This window comes from Magnolia sinica, chromosome 2 (genome assembly GCF_029962835.1).
Source record: "Magnolia sinica isolate HGM2019 chromosome 2, MsV1, whole genome shotgun sequence".
In the NCBI taxonomy this organism is placed as follows: Eukaryota; Viridiplantae; Streptophyta; class Magnoliopsida; order Magnoliales; family Magnoliaceae; genus Magnolia; species Magnolia sinica.
Genome location: NC_080574.1, coordinates 62,493,308 through 62,520,366, shown reverse-complemented (window position 1 = coordinate 62,520,366; position 27,059 = coordinate 62,493,308). Strand labels below are relative to the sequence as shown.

The 27,059-nt window shown below is 38.0% G+C and overlaps 2 protein-coding genes and 3 long non-coding RNA genes across 9 annotated transcripts; 2 read left to right on the top strand and 3 right to left on the bottom strand.

The window, feature by feature from the left end:
• Positions 1-5,586: 5,586 nt before the first annotated feature.
• Positions 5,587-7,182, top strand: LOC131237157 (uncharacterized). Its single transcript, XR_009167073.1, has 3 exons — positions 5,587-5,784; positions 6,532-6,618; positions 6,967-7,182. It is a non-coding gene; the product is annotated as an uncharacterized LOC131237157 (long non-coding RNA).
• Positions 7,183-9,101: 1,919 nt separating this feature from the next.
• Positions 9,102-25,898, top strand: LOC131237152 (protein argonaute 10-like). 3 transcript variants are annotated; one of them, XM_058234826.1, is made up of 6 exons: positions 9,102-9,298; positions 9,384-9,491; positions 23,843-23,914; positions 24,310-24,364; positions 25,003-25,336; positions 25,416-25,898. In XM_058234826.1, the coding sequence occupies exons 1-5, from the start codon at positions 9,296-9,298 to the stop codon at positions 25,035-25,037; spliced, it is 273 nt and encodes a 90-aa protein (XP_058090809.1). In that variant the 5' UTR covers positions 9,102-9,295; the 3' UTR covers positions 25,038-25,336; positions 25,416-25,898. The 3 variants fall into 3 exon arrangements, with proteins under 3 accessions (XP_058090809.1, XP_058090808.1, XP_058090807.1); XM_058234825.1 differs by lacking the exon at positions 25,003-25,336; XM_058234824.1 differs by lacking the exons at positions 24,310-24,364; positions 25,003-25,336 and having other exon boundaries at positions 9,111-9,298.
• LOC131237155 (uncharacterized) lies at positions 10,407-11,560 on the bottom strand. 2 transcript variants are annotated; one of them, XR_009167070.1, is made up of 4 exons: positions 11,538-11,560; positions 10,924-11,028; positions 10,632-10,835; positions 10,407-10,495 (listed from the first exon to the last, which is right to left on the bottom strand). It is a non-coding gene; the product is annotated as an uncharacterized LOC131237155 (long non-coding RNA). The 2 variants fall into 2 exon arrangements; XR_009167069.1 differs by lacking the exon at positions 11,538-11,560 and adding an exon at positions 11,151-11,387.
• Positions 11,956-13,083, bottom strand: LOC131237156 (uncharacterized). The gene is made up of 4 exons (XR_009167072.1): positions 12,908-13,083; positions 12,620-12,814; positions 12,402-12,540; positions 11,956-12,271 (listed from the first exon to the last, which is right to left on the bottom strand). It is a non-coding gene; the product is annotated as an uncharacterized LOC131237156 (long non-coding RNA).
• LOC131237154 (uncharacterized) lies at positions 16,162-17,657 on the bottom strand. Of its 2 annotated transcripts, none has more exons than XM_058234828.1 (2): positions 17,126-17,657; positions 16,162-16,323 (listed from the first exon to the last, which is right to left on the bottom strand). In XM_058234828.1, the coding sequence occupies exons 1-2, from the start codon at positions 17,384-17,386 to the stop codon at positions 16,285-16,287; spliced, it is 300 nt and encodes a 99-aa protein (XP_058090811.1). In that variant the 5' UTR covers positions 17,387-17,657; the 3' UTR covers positions 16,162-16,284. The 2 variants fall into 2 exon arrangements, with proteins under 2 accessions (XP_058090811.1, XP_058090810.1); XM_058234827.1 differs by having other exon boundaries at positions 16,162-16,340; positions 17,126-17,655.
• Positions 25,899-27,059: the final 1,161 nt, after the last annotated feature.

Here is a 27,059-nt window from a genome sequence, read left to right as displayed (position 1 = left end):
TAAGTATGATAATTGGTTCATGATACACCTAAAACATGTATCCAATTTCTAAGTTTTTTTTTTCAAAGTCCCTGCGTATCATCCCTCGCTCTCTACCAGAGTATCAAAGTTTTTTCTCATTGCTATCATACAACATTAACTGAGATGATTTCATTAAGTTACACACAACACATCATACATATTGTTCAATGCCTGGGATTACATATCATTTCAAGGTCATTCGGAATGAATTCCAATAACAAGGTTTCAAAACATAAGCATATTCTTCATGGTAGATGCCAATTCCTCATACTAGGATAAGTATCAAAGACGGTATTATACAATGCTTAGGCTGAGAGTTCTGACAGTAAGCTCGGGTTTTCTGCTCTTACAAGGGGAGCCCCTGTTTCAGTGACCCAAACCATTAACAATGACATTGCAAAATGCACTACTAAGCAACTGTCACAGTATTTATGGAACAATGACATTGCAAAACCACATCACAATTCAAAATCACTATCAAAGCTCAAACACCTGAGATAAGAATAGTTACCAAAACCAGGATCAGAGTAGGAACTACAATATATTCAATAGCAGCAATGATTGGAAACAGCAACCCAGAATGCATTTCTACCTTGTTTTAAGAATTTACATGTTTTACCAAATCTACAGTGAAAAACATTCCTCAAAATTGAGGGGAAAAACAATGCGATTCAACAATTGCTCAAAAAAATGATAGCAAGTTCCTCAGAAAAAATAAATTGAAACACAACATCACAAAAAAAAAAAATCCAAAAAAAAAGGCAAATAAACTATGATTTCCCAATCGGCTAAAAAAAAAAAAAAAAACGTAGTAAGTACAGCCATTTCCCTAAGAAGAGGTTTCGGAAAGAAAGCAAAAAAACTGAAATAAATAAACAATACTCAGATTATGTTTATTTTCCAGAAAGCCACTGCAACTTCAACCAAATGAAGGAAAAAAAATAAAAATCCATGAAACTTCAAAGGCTTTTAACTACAATTTCCAGATCTTATAAAAAAAGGCGATTGTTAGAAGAATTTCCATAATAACAGAAGCAATTATCAACAACAATAAAATCCCAAAAAAAAAATCAAGAAAAAAAATAAAAATTAGGAAAAACTCATGAAAATTTATTTATTCTTCAGAAATGTGCAGCTAGTTCCATCAAGAAAAAAAAATCAAAATCTTCTAATCAAATGAAAAAAAAAAAACAGTAATTTGAAAGATTCTGCCCATCCTCCTACTTATTCATGTCAAATCTACACCAGAGCACATCAGGATCCAATCAAAACCCTAACATTTCCTAAAAAGCTAATGAAATCAAGCAATTTTCAAAGAACTGATAAATCGAAGGGATCTACTTTAAGAGATCGAAACAAATCGCGATCCGAAAGTGTATTCCAGTAGAATTAGTTTGTTTTTCACATTGATTAATGAGAATGAAGAGATTGATGGAATCAACTCACTCAAAGGCTGACATCTGAGGAAAACCTGACGGTAACCTAGAGTGGAGAGACCGCAACCGTCGAATCGGCTTTCAACAAACATGAGATCACCAATCAACAGCATGAATTCGAGATTAATAAATACCAATGCCAGGATTGTAGCGCTCCTGAAACCTTCTCTCCTTCGATCCTTCTTCCGCTTTCTCTCTCTCTCTCTCTCTCTCTCTCTCTTGGAATCGTCTGCTTCTCATTTAACTCTCATTGAGATAGAAGGGGTTAAAAAACTAACCGTGGTTCAAAGAATGAGTTTAAGCTTCAGTGAATACTAATTACAAACGCGTCATTTTCAAGCACCAAAATAAAACGCACTACACGTGCCAACATAAAAAACTTGTGTCGGATCAAAGATGTTCACATGGTGAAACATACTGCTTAAATTCTTATTTATATTCATTAGATTGAAATAACGTATTCTAAAAATGATTAGTTTACAAATATGGTTACAAATAAAAGGTAGACTTTTTGCATCGGTTGCTATGCAACGGTGGCTAAAAGGTAGACTTTTCGCTTCGGTTCCTATGCAACTGAGGCTAAAAACTAGACTTTTCACCATGGTTCCTATGCAACTGAGGCTAAAAGGTAGACTTTTCGAGGCTAAAAACTAGACTTTTTGCCACGGTTCCTATGCAACTGAGGCTAAAAGGTAGACTTTTCGCCTCGATTCCTATGCAACTGAGGCTAAAAAATAGACTTTTCGCCTTAGTTCCTATGCAACTGAGGCTAAAAGGTAGACTTTTTGCGTCGGTTCCTACGTAACTAAGGCTAAAAGATGGACTTTTCACCTCGGTTCCTATGCAACTGAGGCTAAAAGGTAGACTTTTCGCCTCGGTTCCTATGCAACTGAGGCTAAAAAATAGACTTTTTGCATCGGTTCCTATGCAACTGAGGCTAAAAACTAGACTTTTTGTCTCGATTCCTATGTAACTGAGGCTAAAAGGTGGACTTTTCACCTCGGTTCCTATGCAATTGAGGCTAAAAGGTAGACTTTTCGCCTCGGTTCCTATGCAACTGAGGCTAAAAAATAGACTTTTCGCATCGGTTCCTATGCAACTGAGGCTAAAAACTAGACTTTTCGTCTCGATTCCTATGCAAGTGAGGCTAAAAGGTAGACTTTTCACCTCGGTTCCTATGGAACTGAGGCTAAAAAATAGACTTTTCACCTCAGTTGTTATACAACTGAGGCTAAAAGGTAGACTTTTGGCCTCAGTTCCTGTGTAACTGAGGCTAAAAGGTAGACTTTTCGCCTTAGTTCCTATGCAGTTGAGGCTAAAAGGTAGACTTTTCGCCTCGGTTCATATGTAACTGGAGCTAAAAAATAGACTTTTTGCCTCGATTCCTATACAACTGAGGTTAAAAGGTAGACTTTTAGCCTCGATTCCTATGTAACTGAGGCTAAAAGGTAGACTTTTCGCCTCGGCTCCTATGCAACTGAGTCTAAAGGTAGACCTTTCGCCTCAGTTCCTATGCAAATGAGGCGAAAGATGAACTTTTAGCCTCAGTTTCTTAGCAACCGAGGCTAAAAGACACATTTAGCCTCCATTTTTTCAACTGAGGCTAAAAAATTGTGGCTAAAGGCCTATTTTCTTATAGTGACCCTTGATAAAAATCGTGTAATCACTGGCAAAAGCTAGTATTTTTTTCCCAGTTGGAACATATATTTTTGTAATATTTGAAATCCAAAGAATGTTGGAGTACAATTAAAAACTAATATAAAAAAAATAAAATTGTATGACTTTACAATAACACACACACACACACACACACAGAGTCATGCTTACCTACGCACGTGCGCACCTCTACATACGTGTCATGGGTGTCTAATCTAAATGGTCCATCTGATGTGGAATCCCATGATACCCCATGTGACAAATTTTTACCCTGATCTAAAATTCTGGTGGGCCATAGCAAAGAGAAATGCAAATCAAGGAAGGAAATTGTTTTCATTTTTCATGGCCCATCAAAGTTTTAGATCAAAGTAAAACTTGGGCCCAGGGGGTTTCATGAGGTGCTGCTTCACATGAACGGTTCAAATTTTGGATCCACATCACATATGATGGGTTCTCAAAAAAGTTCGCACCAGTTCCGTGCGAACTGGTACGCAGGTGAGCATTTCCCTATATATATATATATATAGTGGTCCAAATACATAAAAATAAATTAAAATCCTCCATGCGGTCCACTCCTAACTTGGCCAATACAACCAACAATCTCCAGCCACTTTTTCCATGCACCATTTCATATAGGATCTAGTACACTGCGAGAACAAAGTAAACAAGACAATGAGTAATCAAAATGAGAATTTGCAGATCAACAGACATTCTGAAAATACAATGAATAATCAAAGCCATTGAAGAATCTTTTCCTTTTTTTACAAGAAAGAAATGTGTCAATATCTTCATATGCTCCATGTCTTCATATACACAAATCCATTTTTGACTATCATGGATGGCGTTAGAGGTGAAATAAACAGAGAAAGCACTGAAAAAGAACTTCAGTTGAATTTCTAAAATATTCAACCCTGTGCCAATGCAATAGATAAGTAGTCCGGATGGTTGAAACATGGGCCGCACTTACACTGATGAGCACATCTTCATAAGTTCATTTCATGATGCATCAAGACACACTACAAGAAAAGGGGGCTTTAGCCTCAATTTTTTAGCCTCAGTTGAAAAAATGGAGGCTAAATGTGTTTTTTAGCCTCGGTTGCTAAGGAACTGAGGCTAAAAGTTCATTTTTCGCCTCAGTTGCTAGGGAACTGAGGCTAAAAGTCTACTTTTTAGCTTTAGTTGCATAGTAACCAAGGCGAAAGGTCTATTTTTTAGCCTCAGTTGCATAGTAACCGAGGCGAAAGGTTTACCTTTTAGCCTCAGTTATATAGAAAATGAGGCGAAAGGTCTACATTTTAGCCTCAGTTGTATAGGAACCGAGGCAAAAGGTCTACTTTTTAGCCTCAGTTGCATGGGAACCGAGGCGAAAGGGCTACTTTTTAGCCTCAGTTGCTAGGGAACTAAGGCTAAAAGTCTACTTTGTAGCCTCGGTTCCATAGTAACCGAGGCGAAAGGTCTACTTTTTAGCCTCAGTCGTATAGGAACCAATGTGAGAGGTCTACTTTTTAACCTCAGTTGTATAGGAACCGAGGCGGAAGGTCTACTTTTTAGCCTCAGTTGCATAAGAACCGAGGCGAAAGGTCTACTTTTTAGCCTCAGTTGCATAGGAACCAAGGTGAGAGGTCTACTTTTTAACCTCAGTTGTATAAGAACCGAGGCAGAAGGTCTACATTTTTAACCTCTGTTGCATAGGAACCGAGGCTAAAAGTCTACATTTAAGAATACTGAAAAAAATTGAGAAGCTTGAAACAATTAATAATTTTTAAAATTTTTGACAATTGTGAAAAAATTGAGAGTTTTGAAAAAAAATTAAGAGTTTCGAAAAAAAATTTGAATTTTAAAATTTCTAAGAACTAAGAATTTTTAAAAAATTTGAGAACTTTTAAAAAATTAAGAATAAAAAAATGATAATTATGAAAAAGTATGAATTTTTTTTAAAAATTGAGCATTTAAAAAAAAAAAAATTAGAATTTTGAAAATTTTTGAAATTTTTGAAAAAAAATAAGAATTTTGAATTTGAGAATCTCAAAAGAAATTGGAAAATATTAAAAAATTGAGAAATTTCAAATAATTGAAAATTTTGAAAAAAATTAAGAATTTCTAAAACCATTGAGAATTGATTTTATTTTATTTTTTGATAATTTTGAAAAAACTGAGATTTTTATTTTATTTTTGATAAATTTCTACAAATTTATAACCATTAAAAAATTTATAATTAAAAAAAAATAAAATAAGAATCTTGATTTTTTTTTCTTTTTGAGAATTTTTGTAAAATTGATAAATTAAGAATTAATTTTAGTGCAAGAACCCAAAAATGAAATAGATCCAAATCTCATTTTGGGCCCTGCAAATGAACAGACTCGATTTCCGCATTGCCTGCCACATGTACCGTAGAGAGACGAGTATACCATGTTCCGTTTCTTACAGATCCAGTATATCATCTCCGTGAATTCATCTTCCTCGAAGTAGAGCTCTCTCTCAAAATCCCTAAACTCCAAAAGGAAAACAGAGCGAAATCGCGTTCAACTTCTGCAATTCTATCTATCAAAATCCCCAAGCTCTGAAAGGAAAACAGATCGAAATAGCGTTCAACTTCTGCAATTCGATCCATTACAATGCCTAGAAATGTCAATTCTGTCCTCCACACCAGCAATCTCTTCGCCGATTTCAGGTACTCGTTCTCTCTTTTTTTCTTTTGATTTCTCAACTAAAATCCTCTCAAAAATCAGAAATCGGGGCAGAAATCTATCATTTTCGTGCGTTTTCTCCATTTGGCCGTTCAAAATCCAATTTCCGTGTTTTTTGGTTCGATCTAAGGAGTTTTTTTTTTTTGGCTGTTTTCACTGAAATCTTGCTCGGGAAGTGAAAAATCCTGTCATTTCTAGCTCATTTGCTGGATTTGAGCAGTTTCTGCATTGCAATATCAGCAATTAGGGTTTGGTCTTTGATCTAAGAGCAAAACCTTGTTCTTTGCTGTGAAATCTGCTCCTCCATTGCCGATTTCCGTGTAGGCTAGATAAATAAGGGGCATATACACCGATATCAGCTCCTCACCGAACCAAACCCTAGCTCTTCTCTATGTCTTCTCCAATATTTCTCTCGTCTTCGTCAGATCTACCTCCTCTCTCTCTCTCTCTCTCTCTCTCTCTCTCCCCCCCCCCCCCCGATCATCAGATCCTCAAAAGATAGTGAGTTCTTTTCCATTTTTTTCCACTTATGGATTTTTTCTCAATTTTTAGTGCTTAATCTATTTTAATATGAATCCAGCTTATGTCTTTCGATTCTGAGAGATTTCGTTGGATTTTGATTCGATTCTTGTTGATAGATCTGTTTTCCTTTCAGATCTCATATCCTTAATTGTGGGTTGGCTACACCTGCAACCCACACTTCCTAATGCTAAGGAATTCAACATGTCCAGGTAATATTGGAGAGGGTAGAGCATTTTGGTCAGTCAGTTTCTATATACGAAGATCAAATATTTTAAAAAAGAGCTCGTATTCAGCAGGTAATTAGCTTGTTCTTATTCTTATTCTTCTCATCTTTGTTTATCATTGTCTGACAAGCTTGAAACTGTCCTGCTTCTTGTTTTTTGTTGGGGTTAGGTCCCACAACTTCCACGTTAAGCAAATTCGGGTCAGTGAGAATGTATTGTAATCCACATCTTGTTTGTTTTCTCATTCATTATCGGATCCTCCTTTTGGGTTTCCTTTCCAGCACTTCCAACTCTCAATTCTACTCTCCTTCCTTTCCCTACACACATCCATCTACATTTCACTTCTTGTTTGAGAGTTTCCTTTTCCAGAAAAATGGAGTGATTTGAAACGAATTTCTTTCTTTGTGAAAACAAATTCAGGTGCCGGCACGGGTATTTCCATGTGGTGAACTGTGACTACACTCACTGGGAGATGTATGCGATTGGCGAAAGTGCAAATCCCACCATCAATAGCCAGGGCAACAGATATCTTGCCCCGACGAATCGCTTTACCAAGGAGGTAATGTAACCGTAACAATTGAATTCTCTAACATCTCCACTACCATAAACTGCATTTACAAATTGAAAAATGGTATGAGCAAGCTCTGTTAGAGTAGATTCCCACCACTAATCCTAGTATATTTGAAATATCTGTTATAGATTAGATTATATTAGATTTTGGGTTACCTTTAGTATATAAACATGTCATTGCCAATGGAATAATTCACCTAAGATCTTCACAATGTAGTTGCTAAAATGTAAGAACTTAGTGATTTGGTCCTTAGTACAAGCTAAATGTATGTCTTTTCATCTAGTGAGGTTGTCACATTTTGGGCACTTATGGTGAAGCTAAGGGAAGACACCGAGCCAAACGCTAATACTGGTGTTGTCACTGGAGTTCTTGTAACTATTGGGGAGCTTGCTAGGGTGGTGGCTTTACTTCCCTACTTTTTTGGGTTATATTTTGAATCACGCAGTGTGCTATGGTACAAGTTCCAATTTCATCAAGTCTGATACTTTAAATTAGCTTGCCTTTTATGTGGGTGGTATGAAAAGGAATGATGAAAAGGTTCTATTTTGATGCTAAAGGTTTCTAGTGAGCAGTCGACATGGTTTACTGCAGCTCTTCTACAGCTTGGTTCTGGGCATTCTCCAGTTCCTTCACATTCTTGTTCTGTTTATCTCGTTGCTGAAAATAAATCAATTCCTCCATTTGCAATGATCCATTCTTATGTGTAGGGAGGGTCTGCTGCCAGATTTTTCTCTATTCAGTTAGATGTTTCATTTCATTTATCAATGGTTTTACTAAGTTTATATTGAAATATCTGATGAGCAGCATAAATGAAGTCCCATAAAGAATGGAGATATGTAATTCTCAAAATTCTTGTTACTGATGGATGCAAAACTGAATATGTACTGCAACAGTGCCATTGGAACTCTCCTGAACTGAATATGTAGTGCAACAATGCCACTAGCACTCTCCTCAGAGGACACCATCAATGGGAACAGGTATGGTGCTACCTATCTCTAGAAGGAAATAGATAATATCTTCATTTCTAAATGTCCTGATTTCGTAGCATAGTTAGGACTTATTTTTGTGTCTTGGGTGAAAAACTGCCAACATTGAGGTCTCTAGCAAGGTTATTATTGAAGGCCATTTGAGAAACAGTATGGCTTCAGCGAATTATAGCTGTGGGTATGTAACACGTGTATGTTTATTGTGTGATTACTCATTATATCCTACAACTTTGCATGTCTTACATCTGTGTATGTTTATTCCTTCTCTTTCACCTATGTACATTGCTTGTTCTTTCTTTCTTATTCTGGATCATTGCTGAAAAATGACTTATGGTTATCATACACATTTAGCAGTTACTTCCTCTCACTCAGTTTCTCATACTTAGTTAATTGGAGTACAAATTATATATGAATTGTCTTCTAGGTCAATTATACATGGAAATAATTTTATATACAGAGGTAATTATTTTAAAGAGACAATCCATTGTTCATGTATCACTACAAGATAAGGCAACTCCTAGTTGAATGAAGAGACATGGATTATCCAATTAATAGATCTGGATTGTCCATTAGGTTCAGCCACACTTCATGGGCCACCATGTAAAATACGCTGATTGGATTATACTGTCTAAAAGTTGAACTTTCATTTGCTGACATTCTATTTTCCAAAACATGGATGTGTTGGTTAGAGTCATCTGGGCAAGGTGATTGTTTAGAATCATTAACAAATGTGCCCCACCAAATGGGTGGTTAATATGTTAATTGGACCTTTTTCATAGCAATCTCGACTCTCCATTTTATGGTTCTATTAATTGGATGGCTTGATTCGTGTCCCAACGAAGGGTGGGTTGGGTCAAAGGGACTGTCAAAATCGTTTGATTGGTCTGTCTAGGTAGCCCTATGCAATTGGGAGCACATAATTTGTAGAGCTGTGGGAGCACTGGATCATTTCTCTAGTTGAATTTCAGTTTACTTAGTTCATAATTTCCGTGGTCAGATATCCCAAATACCGAAAGCATTAGTTGATGCATAGAAGAAAGTAACAAGAACGTAAGAGGTAAAAGTGCACAAAAGATGTTCCAATGTCGCACAAAAAAAATTGCAAGTTATTCTTACCATGCCTCGAGAACATTCCAAAAGTATGTAGAGCAAGCACATGAAATTCCTGGAAACTATTCTTTAGTGCATCAACATGGTGATTGGCACTGGCCTTATAGTTTGACTTTGTTAATGCTTGTGTTGGAATGAAGTATCCCGAAATTTCATTTTTCTTTAGTTAGACGGTTCACCACAATGCTTACCATGAAGATCCTTATGTAAAGGAGTTTGGCATCAAAATTAGTGAGAAACTTGCTTCGGTTGAAGCACGCATTTTACCTGCACCTTGGGTAAGTAAATTGGTATTTTTTTAACAAATTTGGGATTTGGTTCCACTACAAGAAAAAGGGGTTTTAGCCTCGATTCAAAACTGTAGCTAAAAAGGTTAAAAACTGAGGCTAAAGCCTTTAGCCTCAGTTTTGCCTCAGTTATCCAAATCGAGGTTGAAACCCCTGTGGCTAAAGGCTTTAACCTCAGTTTTAGCAACCGAGGCTAAAATGACTTTTATAGCCTCGGTTCTTCAAGTAAGGCCAAAAACCTTTTTAGCTTCAATTTTCTCAAAATGAGGCTAAATCAAAATTTTAGCCTCCATTGTTTTCAACTGAGACTAAATCCAAATTTTAGCCTCAATTGCCTCCAACCGAAGCTAAATCTATTTTTAACCTTGGTTCTCAACAAACAAGGCTAAAGTCTTTAACCACGGGAATTTCAGCCTTTGTTATCAACAACTGAGGCTAAATTCAAGCCTCAATTACAAATTGAGGCTAAAAATGTTTTTTTTTTATAATATTTATTCAATCCACTCATGAAACAATCAATCATGAAAGCCACAATACCAACAAAACAGTTAACAACCGTCTATTTAAAGTTTAACTACTTTAAATCAATCAAACTGTTACACAGCATTAGGTTCTACAAATAATACAAAGTCATGGTCGCACACGTCATCCTTGCCTCTACAGGCATTCTCCATTTGAATTGTGCGTAGCAGGCCCCTGCAACCTCAACAGGTAGCTCTGGCCTGCTGGCTGCAAGACATGAAATGAAATCTCAAACAAGAAAGGAAATGCAGATGGATGTGTATGGATGAATAGCAGGCCCTGCAACCTAGCCCATTCATTTGTCAAGGCCTGAGCAAGACAACAAATGATTGACCAACCACTTACCTACAAGATGGGACTAATCCAATTTTGTCTTAGTTTAAGATGATCAGAGGATTGAAGTCAGGTTTGAGATGATCAGAGAGCGATGCCCCCAAGAAAGCTGTGTCCTTAACCATTGCATTCGGTTTCACCTGCAAATTGATGTAGTAGTCATAACAAGAAATAGAAAGTGTAGCTATATTAATAGTGCAATTGAAAAAAGTAAAGAACTATTCAGAAAACATATCTTGGTTAGTCCCATTTTGGCCTAGGTGTGATTCACCATACCTTTGTCCCAGATTTCTTCTACTCCTGAATAAAAGACTCTGTCGACCTAGCTGGAATGACCTTGTCAGTTGTGCTGTACAGATACAGCTGAGGGCAGGGAGGCCGGTCGCTTAAGAGGATGGAGATGATCTTCCTCAACCTCCTATTTACATCAGGAAAGTTCAGAAACTTGGAGAAGAACTTCTCTAAAATTGATAGGAGCACCTTCTCAATCAACAAGGGTTTGTTATTAGTATTGAGTTTAGGAGTTGGTAAATAATGAAAGATATTTACAAACAGGGCCATCATATACCTTCCATCTGGTGATCGATGAACACTGAGAAACTGAAACAGATGCTTGCACTGAGGATAGGAAGGATTCTGATTATACGTGGCCCATATTAGGATGCAAGTCACACTACACAAAGTAGACAATGCAAACGCAGCAACATACTGTTAGAAAAACTATACACAAACTTTAATTTGTGACTGAGTAAGCTACATTAACTAAGATCATCAAAAGATACAATGGTCGCTCACCTGAAGCTTTGTTAATATGTGTGCAATTGTATTGTCTCTAGCTAAACCAATCAGGACTCAGCATGCTAGAGCGCGTAGGCAGTTGAGAGAAGCTGAAGGTGTAAATATCCTAGGATGGAGAAGATGCAAAAGAACCTTTATACCATTGTTGGCACACACGGCATCCCTTGCTTGGCGATATCCTAGTTCTAGCTATGCAGCAAGGCTGGCACAACCTGTTCCAGGACCTAAAAATATCCTTTGATCTCCAACTACTGCAAGAGTAATAGTAGGCACAACAGTCTGTGAACTATTGCTAGTGTCCTAAATAAACAAATCAACATCATAACCACACAACCATGAGATTTAAATGATTATGGAGGATCTTTCGTTCACTTAGTAAAATACCTTGAAAAGCATATATGGTGTTCCAGTTTCTATCTGTGATTTCAGAATTTCAAACCATAGAGTCTGTGCCTGAACAACTTTTTTTGCCTTGCCCTGAGTCCAACAAATACAAAGACAATTTGTAACATTTTCATTGAATGAAAGTACCAAAAAGATCCACAAATATATAATAAATAAATAAATAAATTTGCAGCAAATAACAACAATGATGTTCTTTATGTTCAGAACTTAAAGAGTGGAAATAATATTGATAATAGAACTTGCAACAAAGTCTATCTTCTGTACTAGTTGGCTGGGTGATGTTGGTAGTAGGAGCTGGTTCTTCTAAGGCTTCTATACTTCAGTTGCTGGATCATTTGATAATAAAAGGAGATGGAAACCTGAACATCAGGTGGCACATTTAATTAAATTAGAGTATGGTTGACATTCTCAATTCACTTACCCTAATATTGGCATCGTCATCACTTCTTGTAAGAGAAATTCAGCATTTCTATCCGACAATTTTAAAATAGCCATATCATAGCATTATCTAGTGTGTATGTGAATCTTTTTGGTATCACATAATTTTTTTTAAAAAAATAAAAAATTGGCATTTGCAGATATTTGTTTGGTTTGCTATGACAAAGGAAACCATGGCCTCAACTGACGAATCCATCAATATACATAAGTTGATATTTTATACCCTTTTGAAGAATCAAATTTCTCTATCCCACGCAGTAATCCAATCAAACCTCCTAACATTCAGAAAGGAAGTTGGCTATGAGATGGACCCAGGAACAAAAATCTGTGTGGCATGTTAACAGTCTAGAAAGAGGAGCAAGTTCAAAATGCATTGGAGATGGAGTTAGTGGTAAGAGGTATCACCTGAACAAGGACAGCCATTTCAGCCCCCATGTTATCATATTTTTGAGCAAAATCAGGGTAGAGACATAGAGAGAGAGTTGGGGCAGGGAGAGAAAGATGGAGATACTATTGTTACAATGTTGGAGAACACAATCACACCCTAAAGAATGGGAACATGTAAAACTCATCGCACCTTGATGCCTTTTTCTTAATTCAAATGAACCATTGAAATCAATTACCTTAATTGGATTGACTCTATCATGTGATGCATTTTCCCGCATCCTATCATGTCTACTCAGCTGGTGAACATCAATGCCTCAGGATGCCAACTCTGAAGCAAGTGTTGTCCCCTGATACTCAAAATTGTGGCATGTAAAGCAAATTCTAGCCGTATTCAAACCTCTAGGAGCATACAAATCCCAATAGAGTGGTGCCTGAGGAGCCAAGTTTACCTATTAGAGGGGGGGAAAAACATCAAAAATTATTTATGAAAAGGAACTAGTGAAATAACTGTTGCCAATGCATACAACAAACGCTGTCTGCCGGTCATGGAGATGGATTATATCTAGTTTCTTGCCAGCTCGATGAAGCAATTCAAGTGTTGCACGACCAAAGAATGAAAAACGCTTGAAATCATCATTCTCTCCATTAAACTGTCCTCTCCAGAAGAATTTAGCCAGATGATGAGGCTCAATGAAATAGACAGGAAGACCTGTTAACAATTTTAATCAACATGAATCATAACATCATTTGCAAATGGAAGCTAAGAATTAATGAGGAACTATCGTTGACCTTCGACTATTCCAACCCAAATTTTATTTCGGAATAACTTATCAGCTATTGGAAATGAATCTGTTTCTAGAAGACGAAGACAGTGAAGAACATAGAATCAAAAAGCTAATGATGCGCCAATTTGGTCCCTTGCAAAGGCACAAGTAAAAGCATACTGATGAAATTCTAAAGACAAGATGGCAATATATTCTATATGAAAAGTAAAGCAGGCTTACATAAGCAAACGCTAATACTAAACAATGTTGTATATTGGGGGCATTTCATTGTACCATTATTGTGAAAACCCAACATCATTACAAGAGGACCGTTTTTTACAAGTATGTTCAAAGATGATAGATCAATTGACACTTGATGTAAACTTGACTGATGATCACTTTACAAAAACATTATCATGAAAATTGCACAAAGCGGATGGGAAGAACACTTAGTATCTGGACTTCTTGAATGTAATGAAGCACATCAAAATGCAATGAAATTCAAATTCAAAATGCAATGGAGCACATAATGATCATTTAAATGAATGCTTGATACATAAAATTTTTTTAGAGGGAATGCTGCAAACCTGAAATAAATTTGAGTCCTTTACATCTGGTCACGGCTCCTTTAAGAAAACAATCATCATGCATACTGGGTCTTGATACTTGTCCAAAGATAAAATAAGTAGGATAAGAAGAAGAAGTGAATGATTTGAGTCCTAGCTCATCTATTTTAGACCGAAGCATTCCTTTATAAATGAATAGGAAAGCTGAACAAGGAAAATCATGGAGCATGCAAGAGATAAAGACAGGCTGCAAAAGGCTCATGGATATTTCTTAAGCCGACATTCAAGTTAAAGTATTAAGAGAAGAAATTCAAAGGTTTTATAACAATGTTTTAACAGAATAACAAAACTATCAGGCTACAAGTTGAGCCCATAGACAGTTACATGAGCAAAGAAATCATTTTACCCCATATTTGCATAGTTTCATGTTATTTCATCCTTGCGGTAGACAGTTCTTCAAAAAACTTATTTCTTTAATATTCAAATTGGGTTCAAAGGTGACTATTACATGATTTGATTGATGCACCATGGTTCACGTTGTTTCCAGTTCTAGCACACTACTGGAAAACATTTTTTTTAGTGCACATAGGCAGGAGGATCTTCAAGTGCTTGGGTTTTATCTCTTTCATTGTTTCACTGTTTACCATAGTAATGCATGCCAAGAATATTTTACTAACATCTATAAGCTAAGAAGATATCAATTTAAAAAGTTCTAAAACATGAGATGAAGGATACAAGACTTGAAGGCACATAAGAGGGTTTGTCTGTAACAATCATAACTGTGACCAAAAAAAAAGTACACACAACACAAGCTGTCAGTATATTAAAGGGAAGACTCAAAATGCATGAGTTACCTGATAAAAGAAGACAATATGCCTTCTAACAGCACTACCTTCTAAGAAAGTAATGTTGAAAGCAAGCTCATATGGCTCTTCTGGATATAGACTGCTCCAGCTATGTTCAGCTATGTTTAACAATATGCAACAACAAAACTATAGTGCATACATGAATATTTTGAGATAGTGAGGTAAAAAGATTGGTCCTGCTTTTGGTGAATTTGGTGTGATAAGAACAAATAACAAAGAGAATTCAGATCAGATGCCATAGCCAGTTACTATTTGTGATATGGGTGTTGAGAATTTTGATGGTGAGGATTTAACTTACAAAGAGATCTGGATAGACTTCATTGCTGATGCTCCTGTCCTCAGAATTTGGTGTGATAAGAACAAATACAGTTTCTGTTGTTGCCTTTGCACCTTCAAGCATAATCATCTACATATAGGATGGGTATAAACATTGTTTCTAGCACAGAAGAAGCCCTTCGTTGAGATTATGACATGAACCAATATGATTGCATTATCAGTAGTAGACATAAGAAGACGAGGAAGAAGAAATTAACAAAATAAATAAATGAATGAAATTTCAAGGAAAAAAGAAACAACACAATTGCTATCTTCAAAGAGTGCATAAAAAATTGGCAGAAGCATCATGATATAACTTACAAGTGGGTCACAATAAGTTTTTCTTTTCTTTCTTTCTATAATATGACTGTATAAAAGCTAAAATGATGGAGTTCCTTTTTTTCTCTTTACTCATAGCTAACAAGAGTTAAATGATTAGGCAACAAAATCACAAATGCTGAACATGGAATCCAGTAACAACGTATCATGAATATAAAAGACATCCTATGCAAATGAATTGACTAAATGTCAGCTTGCCAAGTTTGAACTGCATGGCCCATACATGTATGTAAAAATGCAGTATATCTAATTAATGTGTCGGGATTTTCCCTTAAGAACAGCTATGTCAAATGATCACATTAAAGTCTGGATTGTTGAGAGCCTTTGGGTTCAAACCTAGGAATGATTTTCCTATCCCAAGTTTGTTCTGTTCTTCTGTTACTTTATGCTCCAAAGAATTATTTGCTCAATCGAAAGAGAAATGAAGACTGTGATGAGGATTGCATATGAAGAAAAAGAAGAAGATGAAGAAGAAAACACCATGAAAAACTCTCTCTGCATGTTTGTTTTAGGCTTAAAATGTAGTTCTGAAGTCGTAGAAAGAAACCCATGAAGATTGCTTCTTTTGTATGTTTAAATGCAGTTATAAAATCATTGAAAGAAACCAACAAAGAATTTTCTTTGCATGCCATTTTCAGTTTTGAAATCCTAGGAAATAGGAAAGTTCCATCATCCATCTGTTTTGGACTTAAAATGCAGTTTTGAAATTGGTAAAGAACCTACAGGATTTTTTTTTCATGTATGTTGCTTTTGAGTTTAAAATGCAGTTTTGACATCACAAAAAGAGACTAGTTCTTTCTTCTTCTTTTTTTTCTTTGGTCTGTTTATTGGGATGTTGAAATGCAGTATTGAGTCATTGACAAAAACCATGAAGATTTTTCTCTGTTGGTTTTGAGCTTGAAATACATTTTTGAAACCATAGATGTTTGTTTGAGCTTACTTAAGAAATCAAAACAGTCAGCTGCTCTAGGACTTCCCATCTCAGGAATTTCATTGCCAACTTCATTGCAAAAATTCCATCCTTCAAATGCCACTCTCAATCCATCTCTTCTCATGCCTGGATCACCCACTGCTGAAATATACCTTTGTTCTGTAAAACAAAAGAAACTGAAAGAAAGCATTTTCATCATAATAAACAATACAAAAAAATGGTTTTCCATGGATCTTTTCATGCAAGTTTGCTGAGAAAGAGGGTCTGAATACTTGAGAAAAGGGATGCAGCTTGTAGGTGTTGGCCTCTTTTTGATTTTTTCAATCCTTTTTATCATATGTAGATCTTTTTTATGTTCTTTCTTCTTGCATTGGTTTCTTTCCTAACACTCTTATTAGTATCTACAAGCAAACAATTGAGAAAATTCATGAAAGATAGCCCCTGATTTTTATACAAATAAATAAGATGTTAAGTAAAGGCAAGAGCTCATCTGTTTTCATCAGACCAATGCAAAACCAGCAGATTCAACACCCTCACACTCATAAGCATCCTAAGCTACTAATATGAGGCCCACCCCTATAAAACCCTAACAAATAGCACCAGATATAAATTTTTCAAAAAGATGTAAGTGCATTACCTATAATCTAAGTAATATCAACACTGATTTTAAATCCTTATGATCTAAAACTCTGCAAACTCTCAATACTAATTAAATGGAAAACCTAAAAATGGCACTTCCCTTTTCTCACTAGCTGTGCATTTGATTGCACCTAATCATGAAATTTCATGATATTTGATGCAACCAAATGCACTCTAAACCATAAATCGATAAAAAGAAATTTCAGATGAAAGAAAATGAAATTTGGGGCCCTCCCCTATAGTTGCCCCTTTAAAATAAGAATTCAGAATTATAGATAGAATCACATATAAAAACAAGAAATTCGAAACATAGAACCCATACCATGAAGGACCTGAGCTCATTCTTCATGTCAGCAATGCCATTCAGAATCTCAATCTTTTGGACATGACCAAGTTTGCTGAGAAAATTTAACTCCACTCCTTCCTGTTGCTCCAATTTCTCCTTCCTCTTTTCCATTGCCACCTTTTCATATTCCTCAATTGAGTCCTCATCAATTAGATAGCCAATGCCCTTTTGGACAGAGAATTCTGTGCAAGCCTTACACCTGCAAAGAAGATTTCTCCATTTCTTAGAAAGAAACATGGGTTTTTTCTTCTCTGAAACAAATAAGGCTTGACGTGGATCCACTCCAAATATACAGTTGGGATTTGAAATGCTACCGTGGGCTGCATCTTACTTTAAAGCCACATTTTTCTCCAAATTCACTCCAAGCAGAGGATCTCTAAGAAAACAGTTATTAAAAAAAAAACCTAACTATCTGATTTGGACGGAACAGAGCTCACTCTATATTGGCCTATTTATTTTATAATAAGAAATAGGCCTTGGACCATTCTAGAGGCCAGTCAATTTTGCCCTCCATGTTTTCAGTGAGAACAGACGTATCCCAAATCGGTGCTGTGAGACCCGTGTCCTAATCCGTACATTCTGTTAGCTTCCGCGGTCCTTCCGGTCAAATTTCGGCAACCTTCGCACCATATCTGGTGTTTGCGCACGATCCTAAGCCAGGTCCCGCGCACCGATGTCGGCTTGATCTGAAAGTTATATCATAGCGACCGCGTCGTCGCCGCTGTTCCAACGCCGTGACTTGCGCACCGAACGGATACCCAGGTACGAAGATGCCGATCAGCGTTTATTCCGAAGAAACACCGCGCGTTGCGGATTTGGGGAGAATCTCTACACAATTAGTCCCACTAATTAACCATAAATGCAACCATACCTCAAAGTACTACACCCATTCCCTCTTTTTCCAAAAGTCCACCATTCTTTCCACCTCACCACTCCTCTTTTCCAAATTTCAACAACAACCATACACCTTTACATTTTTTTCAACCCAACCCATCACTCCATCACCTCACCTCACCCATCCATATCTTCTTTCTCTCTCTCATTTCTCATATCTCTCCCAAGCAACTCAACCCCCTCACGTCTAAGCTTTCTCTCCCTCTCAAGTGTGGTCCACCTTCCATCTTCCATCTACACCCTCTCATCTCTCATCCCCACCATCAAAAGTCCATCAACCTCCATTAAAAGTGAAGGTAAGGAGCTAAGGAGTCCAAGGGAGCAAGGAGAAGGAAGATAAGGTGGGTGATTTGCCATTATTTTAAACTTTAGGGCCCATTTGTCGCTGGGACCCATTTGGATGTATGTGATCTAATCAAGAGGGCCCATAGTGGCGGGGTTCCTCTATCTCACCGTATATCTCCCTTTATCTCTCTCTTTCTCTCTCTTTGTAATGGTGTGGATCCCACCAATATGTGCTACATCTACCCCGTCCATCTACACCAGACGGTGTGGCCCACTCTATTGCAGGTGATGATCCACACCATCCATTGTTTAGATGGCCCAATGTTTATATATATATATATATACATATATATATATATGTATATACTTATATGTTATATAAAATATATATAATATAATATGTATCATATATATAATATAATATATATTATATACATATATGATGGTGGGCCACATCTACGTGGGACCCAAGAAGTTTGGTCCCTGGACGTTGGAAGTGAAGTGTGTGCACTGACGTGGATGTGTACCAGCAAACAAAAAAAAAAAGAAGAAGAAGAAAAGGGGTTAGTTGCCTTTTTGGGATGGGCCACCTATGTAGGCCCCACCTTGATGTATGTGCTCAATCCAATCCGTCCATCCTCCTCTCCAGCTCATTTTAGGCGTTGATCCGAATTTTGAGGGTAATCTGATTCTTAGGTGGGCCATACCATAAGAAATAGCGGTATCACCCTTGAAAACCACCTAGATCCCTGTATTCGCCAAAAACAGGCCGTATGTTAGACTCATTTGATCGGTCTTGGACCGTGGAATCCGATGGTTGGAGTGGATCTGGCTGATGTGGGCCCCGTTTGTGGAAAACCACAGAAAATCCCTTTTTCAAAAAAAAAAAAGGAAGAAAGAAGAGGCAGCGCACGCTGCTGCCGTCAGAGCGCCACAGGCGCTGCCTACACTCGACGACGGACGGACGGCGGGCTGGGGGTCACGGCCCCAGTTGTGGGCCCCACCTTGATGCCTTTCGACCATCCAAGCCGTGCATTTGATGGGTCCCCAAGGACTGACCGTCCATCCCAAAAATCTGCCTCATTCAGAACTCATGTGGGCCATACCATCTAAAATCATGTGAAGACCTGCCTAAATCATATAAAATCGCTTGGTGGGGCCTACCCGAGTTTTGGATGCCTCTGAAACTTGGCATGGACCGTCAGTTAGGTGGGACTCACATATTGGATGGGCTGGATTTGTGAACCACATTCGGTGGACCCCACATCTGCCCCAAGGTCCAATGACCTCTTCAACAGGTTGGACGTCAACGGGCAGCACGGTGGGCTCCCTGCCCACGCAGATTAGATGGCAAATAAACATGCAGCGGGCCCCAGTTCAGTGGGCCCTCCTCTGGTCCTCACGACCCGTGAATAGTTTGGATGGTAAGCAAATAAACATTTCAGTGGGCCATTTGATATATATATATATATATGTATATAAAATAAATAAATAAACAAATAATAGCAGTGGGCCCATTTTGTATGAAACATAAGTATTAGTGGGCCCTATCCAGGCCCACGTGACCTTATGGATAGATTGGATGATAAAAAAAATACAATGGGCTCTACCCTAGTCCACATGACCCTATGAATAGTTGGGTGGAAAATAAACATCATATTGGGCCTTAGGCTGGGTGGAAAATGAGCATTTTGGTGGGCCCCACTTATGTAAGTATTGTAAACCACACCTTCTATTAGTGTGGGCTCCATCATAATGTATGTGTTTCATCCAACTATCCAACTGTTTTGGAGATAATTTAAGGCCCATTATGGAGGCCCATCTTCATGCATTAGTGGTCCTTGTTAAGGCCCACCTTGATTTGTATTAGGCCCATATTATGAGGCCCATTGAGGCCCACCTTGATATAGATATGGGGCTCATGTTATGTAGCCCATTTGATGTAGTTGGGTCCTTGGGTCAAGGCCCAATTAGATGTACAAAAGGCCCATTACAATATGTGATTCATGAAAGGCCATTCTTTGGGAGCAATGTCGGTTTGATGTCCACATTGAATGGATAATGTTGGTTAAATGTCCGCATTATAACTCTCCCTAAGGCCCACTGATAGGCCCAAAATTATGGTAAGAAGGCCGCCTAGGGCCATCTCCATTATATCTAGAGCTCATCTCTTTATACATGTTTAGTATAGATCCATGATTCATGATCATTCGCACCATATGTATGCCTGATGTGAGGGTGACCGATCATAGCATATACCTTTAGATTGTTTATGGGCTCCCCGATAGGCGGAGTTGCCTCATATAAGTGCATGGTATATACGAGGCTGCATGACTGATAGTGTGACTCATGCACTTGCATTTGTGTGATTGTAGTTACTGTATGCCCTAGCGACATCAGGGCCATAGCCTCCACAGACACATCGTGGATGACAGAATTGGAAACCAAAAATATTTGGTTCTAGCATACGGGGGCCATAGACGTCCCTGGGTGAAAATCCCTAAACCCGATGGTACCAGAGGATGACTCCAACGTCGAGACCGAGTGGATATACGAGCGCATGAGGGCCGAATACCAGGAGGCCGCGTCTCCCACTGTGTCGTGGTCAGTTGGAAAGGAGTGTGGCCTTACTCGCCCGAGGGTAGGGGGCAATACTAGGCTGAGTTTGACCAGCTCGCGAATGGGTCCGCTATCGACGTGCGGATAGGTATTGGCGGACTATTGATCGGGCGGATAGTGAGGTTTCTTACGCTCACTTGGGTATGCGGCTAGGAGAGCGACAGTGCCATTTAGAGTGTATTGAACCCCGGTGATTATCCAGAATGAGAACTGTACTGATACATGATGAGGATTGGCATGCTTGAGTTGCATCTCGCATCGCATGGCTGTGTTATGGCCGATAGCATTCATATCTTGCACCGCATAGCCTTGGTACGGCTGATTGCATTCATGTGCTCATCACCATGATTCCGCATCACTCTGACCTTGCATTTTGAGCACGTTTATATTGCGCACACACTTACACCACCCTCTAAGCTTTCCATAAGCTTATGCACGATTGATGCGTGCAGGTGACGCCAGGACGCAGTCGCAGCCATAGTCTCGTTGTAGTTGGAGCGTGCAGCCGAGCTTCTGGAGTTTTGTTTCTTTTATTACATTGTATTTTCCCCTTTCAGTCGCATTGTACTAAAAAGTTTTTGATCATAGTGGATTTTGTGGTGGTGTTCTTCTGCTTATTGTTTGTGGGTTATGCTTTTGTTATGCTCGTTATGAATCAGACTAATGATTTGAAACCCTCCTTGTAGTATCCCAGGATCGGAACCTGGTGAATGGGTGCCGGAGTCCGAGAATGGGGTTCTACGGAGGCTGTCGGCGCCGGATTCGGCGATCGGGAATTTTGTGAGCCCGGTTTCCGAGTTTGGGGCGTGACAGGTGCTATCAAATTGACGTGAACAAACTAACAATATTAACAATCTAGATTTAAAACAAATTCCTATTTCTGTAATCTGCACACAAATTTGAATTCAACAGCATGTATGAACCCCCATAACAATCACAAACCTTCAGAAATGCTAAATCTACAATCATCTCAAAGCAAAAACCCTATCACCGACTAAAGAAATGAAAATTCATACCGATCATGCGAGCTTTCAAGTTCATCTCCCTTAGATAGTTTCTGCATTATGCTCGAGAAGGTCTGAGCTCCAGCATCGCCATCTGCTGAACATTTGGATGGGAGAACCCGACCTCGGGGCATTTCCGGCGGAGTCTTTGTCCCAAAGACCTCCGGCGGGAGGTCTCTTGCAATCGGAGCAATGGATTCCGCTGCCATAGAAGGGTTCTGCTTTAGTTGCTTCAGCGGAAACTGCGCCAGGTGGCGGCGTTGGAGAATCTCAGTATAGGAAGAGGAGCCGGAGCTAGGGTTTTTTATGCAAAACAAAGGAGGGACGATCGAGGTGTGAAAATCCCAGGGGAAAACCGTAGAAAGAGAACGAAGATCTCCCTCACTCGCTTGCACAACGAGTGAGAAAAGGAGTCGGGGAGAAAAAGCGGCGCGCCTACGAATTTATATTTGGGAATTGGACTTTTGGCCTCGGTTCTATGCTACCGAGGCTAAAAAGTAGACGTTTGGCCTTAGTTCCTATGCAACCGAGGCTAAAAAGTCCAATTTCATTTCAACTTTTTTAATTTTTTTTAAAATTTTTAATTATTTGAAAATTTTCAATTAAAAAAAAAATTCCAATTTTTTTCAAGATTTCAAAATTCTTTTTTTTTCAAAAATTTCAAAAATTTTCAAAATTCTTAATTTTTTTAAAATTCTCAATTAAAAAAAAAATTCATACTTTTTCAAAATTATCATTTTTTTATTCTTAATTTTTCAAAAAAAAAATCTTAATTTTTTAAAAGTTCTCAAAATTTTAAAAAAATTCTTAGTTCTTAAAAAATTCAAAATTCAAATCTTTTCCAAAACTCTCAATTTTCTTTTTCAAAATTCTCAATTTTTTCCCAATTGTCTTCATTTTTTTCCAAAATTCTCAATTTTTTCACAATTGTCAAAAATTTTAAAAATTATTAATTCTTTCAATATTCTCGATTTTTTTTAATATTCTTAAATGTAGACTTTTGGCCTTGGTTCTTATGCAACAGAGGCTAAAAAGTAGACTTTTGGCATCGGCTACCATGCAACTGAGGCTAAAAGGTAGACTTTTCATAGGAACCGAGGCTAAATAATAGACTTTTCACCTCGATTCTTATGCAATTGAGGTTAAAAAGTAGACCTTTCGCCTCGGTTCCTATACAACTGAGGCTAAAAAGTAGACCTTTCACCTTGGTTCTTATGTAACTGAAGCTAAAAATTAGACCTTTTGCCTCAGTTCCTATGGAACTGAGGTTAAAAAGTAGACCTTTCGCCTTGGTTCCTATGCAACTGAGGTTAAAAAGTAGATTTTTCACCTCCGTTCCTATGCAACTGAGGCTACTAATTAGACTTTTTGCCTCGGTTCTTATGCAACTGAGGCTAAAAAGTAAACTTTTCACCTCGGTTCCTATGCAACTGAGGCTAACAATTAGACCTTTCGCCTCGGTTCCTATGCAACTGAGGCTAAAAAGTAGACCTTTTGCCTAAGTTCCTATGCAACTGAGGCTAAAATGTAGACCTTTCGCCTCGGTTCCTATGTAACTGAGGCTAAAAAGTAAACCTTTCGCCTCGGTTCTTATGTAATTGAGGCTAAAAAGTAAACTTTTTGCCTCGGTTAGTATGCAACTGAGGCTAAAAAGTAGACTTTTAGCCTCAGTTCCATAGCAACTGAGGCAAAAAAAGAACTTTTAGCCTCAATTTCATAACAACTAAGGCTAAAAAACACATTTAGCCTCCATTTTTTCAACCGAGGCTAAAAAATTGAGGCTAAAGGCCTACTTTCTTGTAGTGTTCATTGACTAGCTAATTTAACCACATAAATTCCCTCCTGTGAGTGCTTTATAATTTTTCATCATTGCTTCTGGTTGGTTTTGCAGCTTAAATACCATGACACTGGTAGAGAAAAGGATTGCTTGCCCCAAGTTGGTCAATGGAATATGATGAACAAGGTATACTCCTTCAGAAGTTGAAACTCTCATTTTAACTGTGAATTAAATATGCATGTTGGTTCTAATTGATGGCTACAAATTCTTAGGCTCCCTATTCTTGTTGCTGCGATTAGTAAAAAAAAAAAAAACTATAGCCCTGTCCTAGTTTTTTTTCATGTCTGAAATCTATAGAATAAAATCAAATGATACAAGAAAGATGTTATTCCTATAGATAAAAAAGAGAAACTATTACGAGGAAAAGGAAATTAAAGGATTCAGCGTTTGACCTATTATTATGTTTTTTTTTTTTTTTTTTTTCAGCAAATCTGTTCATGGCTTTCAGTAAGGATTTCCCAACTGAAGTTCGGAAGTAGTGAAACTTTTTTCTGAAAACAATTTCCCGACAACATTTGCAGGTTTGCTTTCCGAGCCAATTGCAACTATTCAAGTTCCAACTATCAACATTTGCAGGTTTGTTTTCTGGGTCAAGAACAATGCTCCAAGATTGCTTCTACAGATTTTTTAAATCTAGTACACTTCTTTTTTCTTTTATTTTTTAGAAGGATTTTTCCTTTGGGAGGGAGTTCCATTACTTGCTGCCCAAAACATCTTCATTGAACACTTGACATGCCATCAACTCCCATGAAGCAAAATGTATTTTTTCTGTCTGCATTTTTTGTTTTGAGAATTGACGATTTATTTTTTATTTTTATTTTTATTTTTTCTGTTAAATATGATTTTCGAAAGCTAAGACAAAGATTTGTATATCTTTCATTTTCAAGTTTGAATTGGCCAAGTTTATGGAAAACTAATGAACTTTACAAAAGAATGGCTGGACCCATGAATTCAACTATCTCTCTCTCTCTCTCTCTCTCTCAAGCTAAGACAAAGATTTGTATATCTTTCATTTTCAAGTTTGAATTGGCCAAGTTTATGGAAAACTAATGAACTTTACAAAAGAATGGCTGGACCCATGAATTCAGCCCTCTCTCTCTCTCTCTCTCTCTCTCTCTCTCTCTCTCTCTCTCTCCATATATTTCTCTATATTATACATAGACACATATATAATGGTACATGTTCAAATGAGATTGGTGTTCTACTGCATGCAGGTGTCATGACTGCATATATAGCATTTTGGGAATAAAGATATTAAATCCAGAGCTGAGAGATTTTTGAGCAGTATCACAAATTCAATTGAGACAGTTCTGAGGCGCAATGTGGAAATCAGAATGGGACTTATTGCAGATGGGGAAAATTCTATAAATAGGATAAAAGCAGTCAAGTCACCAAATTCTATGGCAGTGGCACAGAAGCAGATGGAAATGATTGGGATGATGGGTAGGCACCGAAATGCAGATAATAGCAAATTAAGTACTTCATCATATCAGGGCCCATGTAAAGAACAAATCAATCTGACCAGAAAAAGCTTTAATAGTTATGAGTGTATGCGCGAAGAACCCCAGATTCGTGATATTTGTTTATTTTACAAAATTGAGAATGGGTTCTGATTGAGCATGTGTAGGTTCAGGGGCTCCCTTGTGCCCACAATTTTCATGTGGAATGCATTGACGAGTGGTTCCGGTTGAATGTGAAGTGCCCCCGTTGCCGCTACTCCGTCTTCCCTAACCTCGACCTCAGCGCCCTCTCCAACCTTCACGCTGACTCTGGGTGCCCTCTGCTAGTGTTTTGATAGCCACATGCTACGTGCACACGTAGCTAGCAGGCCAGAGCTACCTGTTGAGGTTGCAGGGCCTGCTACGCACAATCCGAATGGAGAATGCTGGTAGAGGCAATGATGATGCTGGCCTAGAAGCAGCAAAAGATGGATAAGCAGTGTTATGTCAGGGTCCGCCAAGCACGATGGCACCGGTGATGACGGGCGCGGCCATGACTTTGTATTATTTGTGGAACCTAATGTTATGTAACAGTTTGATTGAGTTAAACTTTAAATAGACTGTTGTTAACTGTTTTGTTGGTATTGTGGCTTTCATGATTGATTGTTTCATGAGTGGATTGAATGAATGGATTTGTAGTTTAAATAAATATTAAAAAAATAAATATTTTTAGCCTCAATTTGTAATTGAGGCTTGGATTTAGCCTCGGTTGTTGAGAACCTAGGTTGAAATCTCGTGGCTAAAGGCTTTAGCCTTGGTTGTTGAGAACTGCGGTTAAAAATAGATTTAGCTTCAATTGGAGGCAACTGAGGTTAAAATTTGGATTTAGTCTCAGTTGGAAACAATGGAGGCTAAAATTTTGATTTAGCCTCATTTCGAGAAAACTGAAGCTAAAAAGGTTCTTTTAGCTTCACTTGAAGAACCGAGACTATAAATCATTTTAGCCTCTGTTGCTAAAACTGAAGCTAAAGCCTTTAGCCACGGGGGTTTCGACCTCGGTTTGGATAACTGAGGCAAAACTGAGGCTAAAGGTTTTAGCCTCACTTTTTAACCTTTTTTTGCCTCAGTTTTGAACTGAGGCTAAAGCCCCCTTTTCTTGTAGTGACACATATAACTCCACAACCCAATGAATAGATTGCCTCCAGAAGTTTATAGACTAGAAGGTTCAGATCTTTTGATCATAAGCACAACAAAGATGGACGATATCATGACGGGCATGCACAACTTTCAGATAGCGAAGAGTTCACATACACCCGAGCTTTGGTGTGCATAGGATCATTTTCTCAGATACTTTTGTTGAGCAATCTATAATATTGTAGTTTTTCTTGTTTATGGGGAGGAAGGTCAATTGGCCCGGCCAACCTGGCTGATATGAATTCTGGACGCGACCCACCATGTGCATGGCTCGGGTTTCAGTTTTTCATTAAGGGTGTGGGCCCAGGCCTGATCTTCCAGCTGGGACGAGGCATAAACAGCCACACCCACACAGCCTCAGATTCAGTGACTGAGCTGACCCAATACCTAGTTTTGGACCCAAAATTACACAACCGAAGCGAGCTGGTGGACCACGTTGCTGCATGTAAGGCCCACTAACAGCGTTGGGTTCGGGGAAGATGCAAGTGCATATGCTCCATGTCAAAAACATCCTGATGTTCTGACGCATTTTCAAAACAAAACCATGTTGATTTTTTAAAATCAAAAGAGAAACAAACAAGAAACAGTTTTCCACTTCAGCAGCAGAACTGTAATAACAAGCACTTATCATTCCAATC

Excerpts from the sequence above, each read along its gene's own strand:
- LOC131237154 (XM_058234827.1), bottom strand. The coding sequence starts at position 17,386 with ATGTTTCTTTCTAAGAAATGGAGAAATCTTCTTTGCAGGTGTAAGGCT. Across the intron at positions 16,341-17,125 it reads ATGAGCTCAGGTCCTTCATG|TTTCTTTTGTTTTACAGAAC; the intron begins GTATGGGTTCTA and ends GCTTTCTTTCAG.
- LOC131237152 (XM_058234824.1), top strand. Across the intron at positions 9,492-23,842 it reads GCATTTTACCTGCACCTTGG|CTTAAATACCATGACACTGG; the intron begins GTAAGTAAATTG and ends TTGGTTTTGCAG. Across the intron at positions 23,915-25,415 it reads AATGGAATATGATGAACAAG|GTTCAGGGGCTCCCTTGTGC; the intron begins GTATACTCCTTC and ends GAGCATGTGTAG.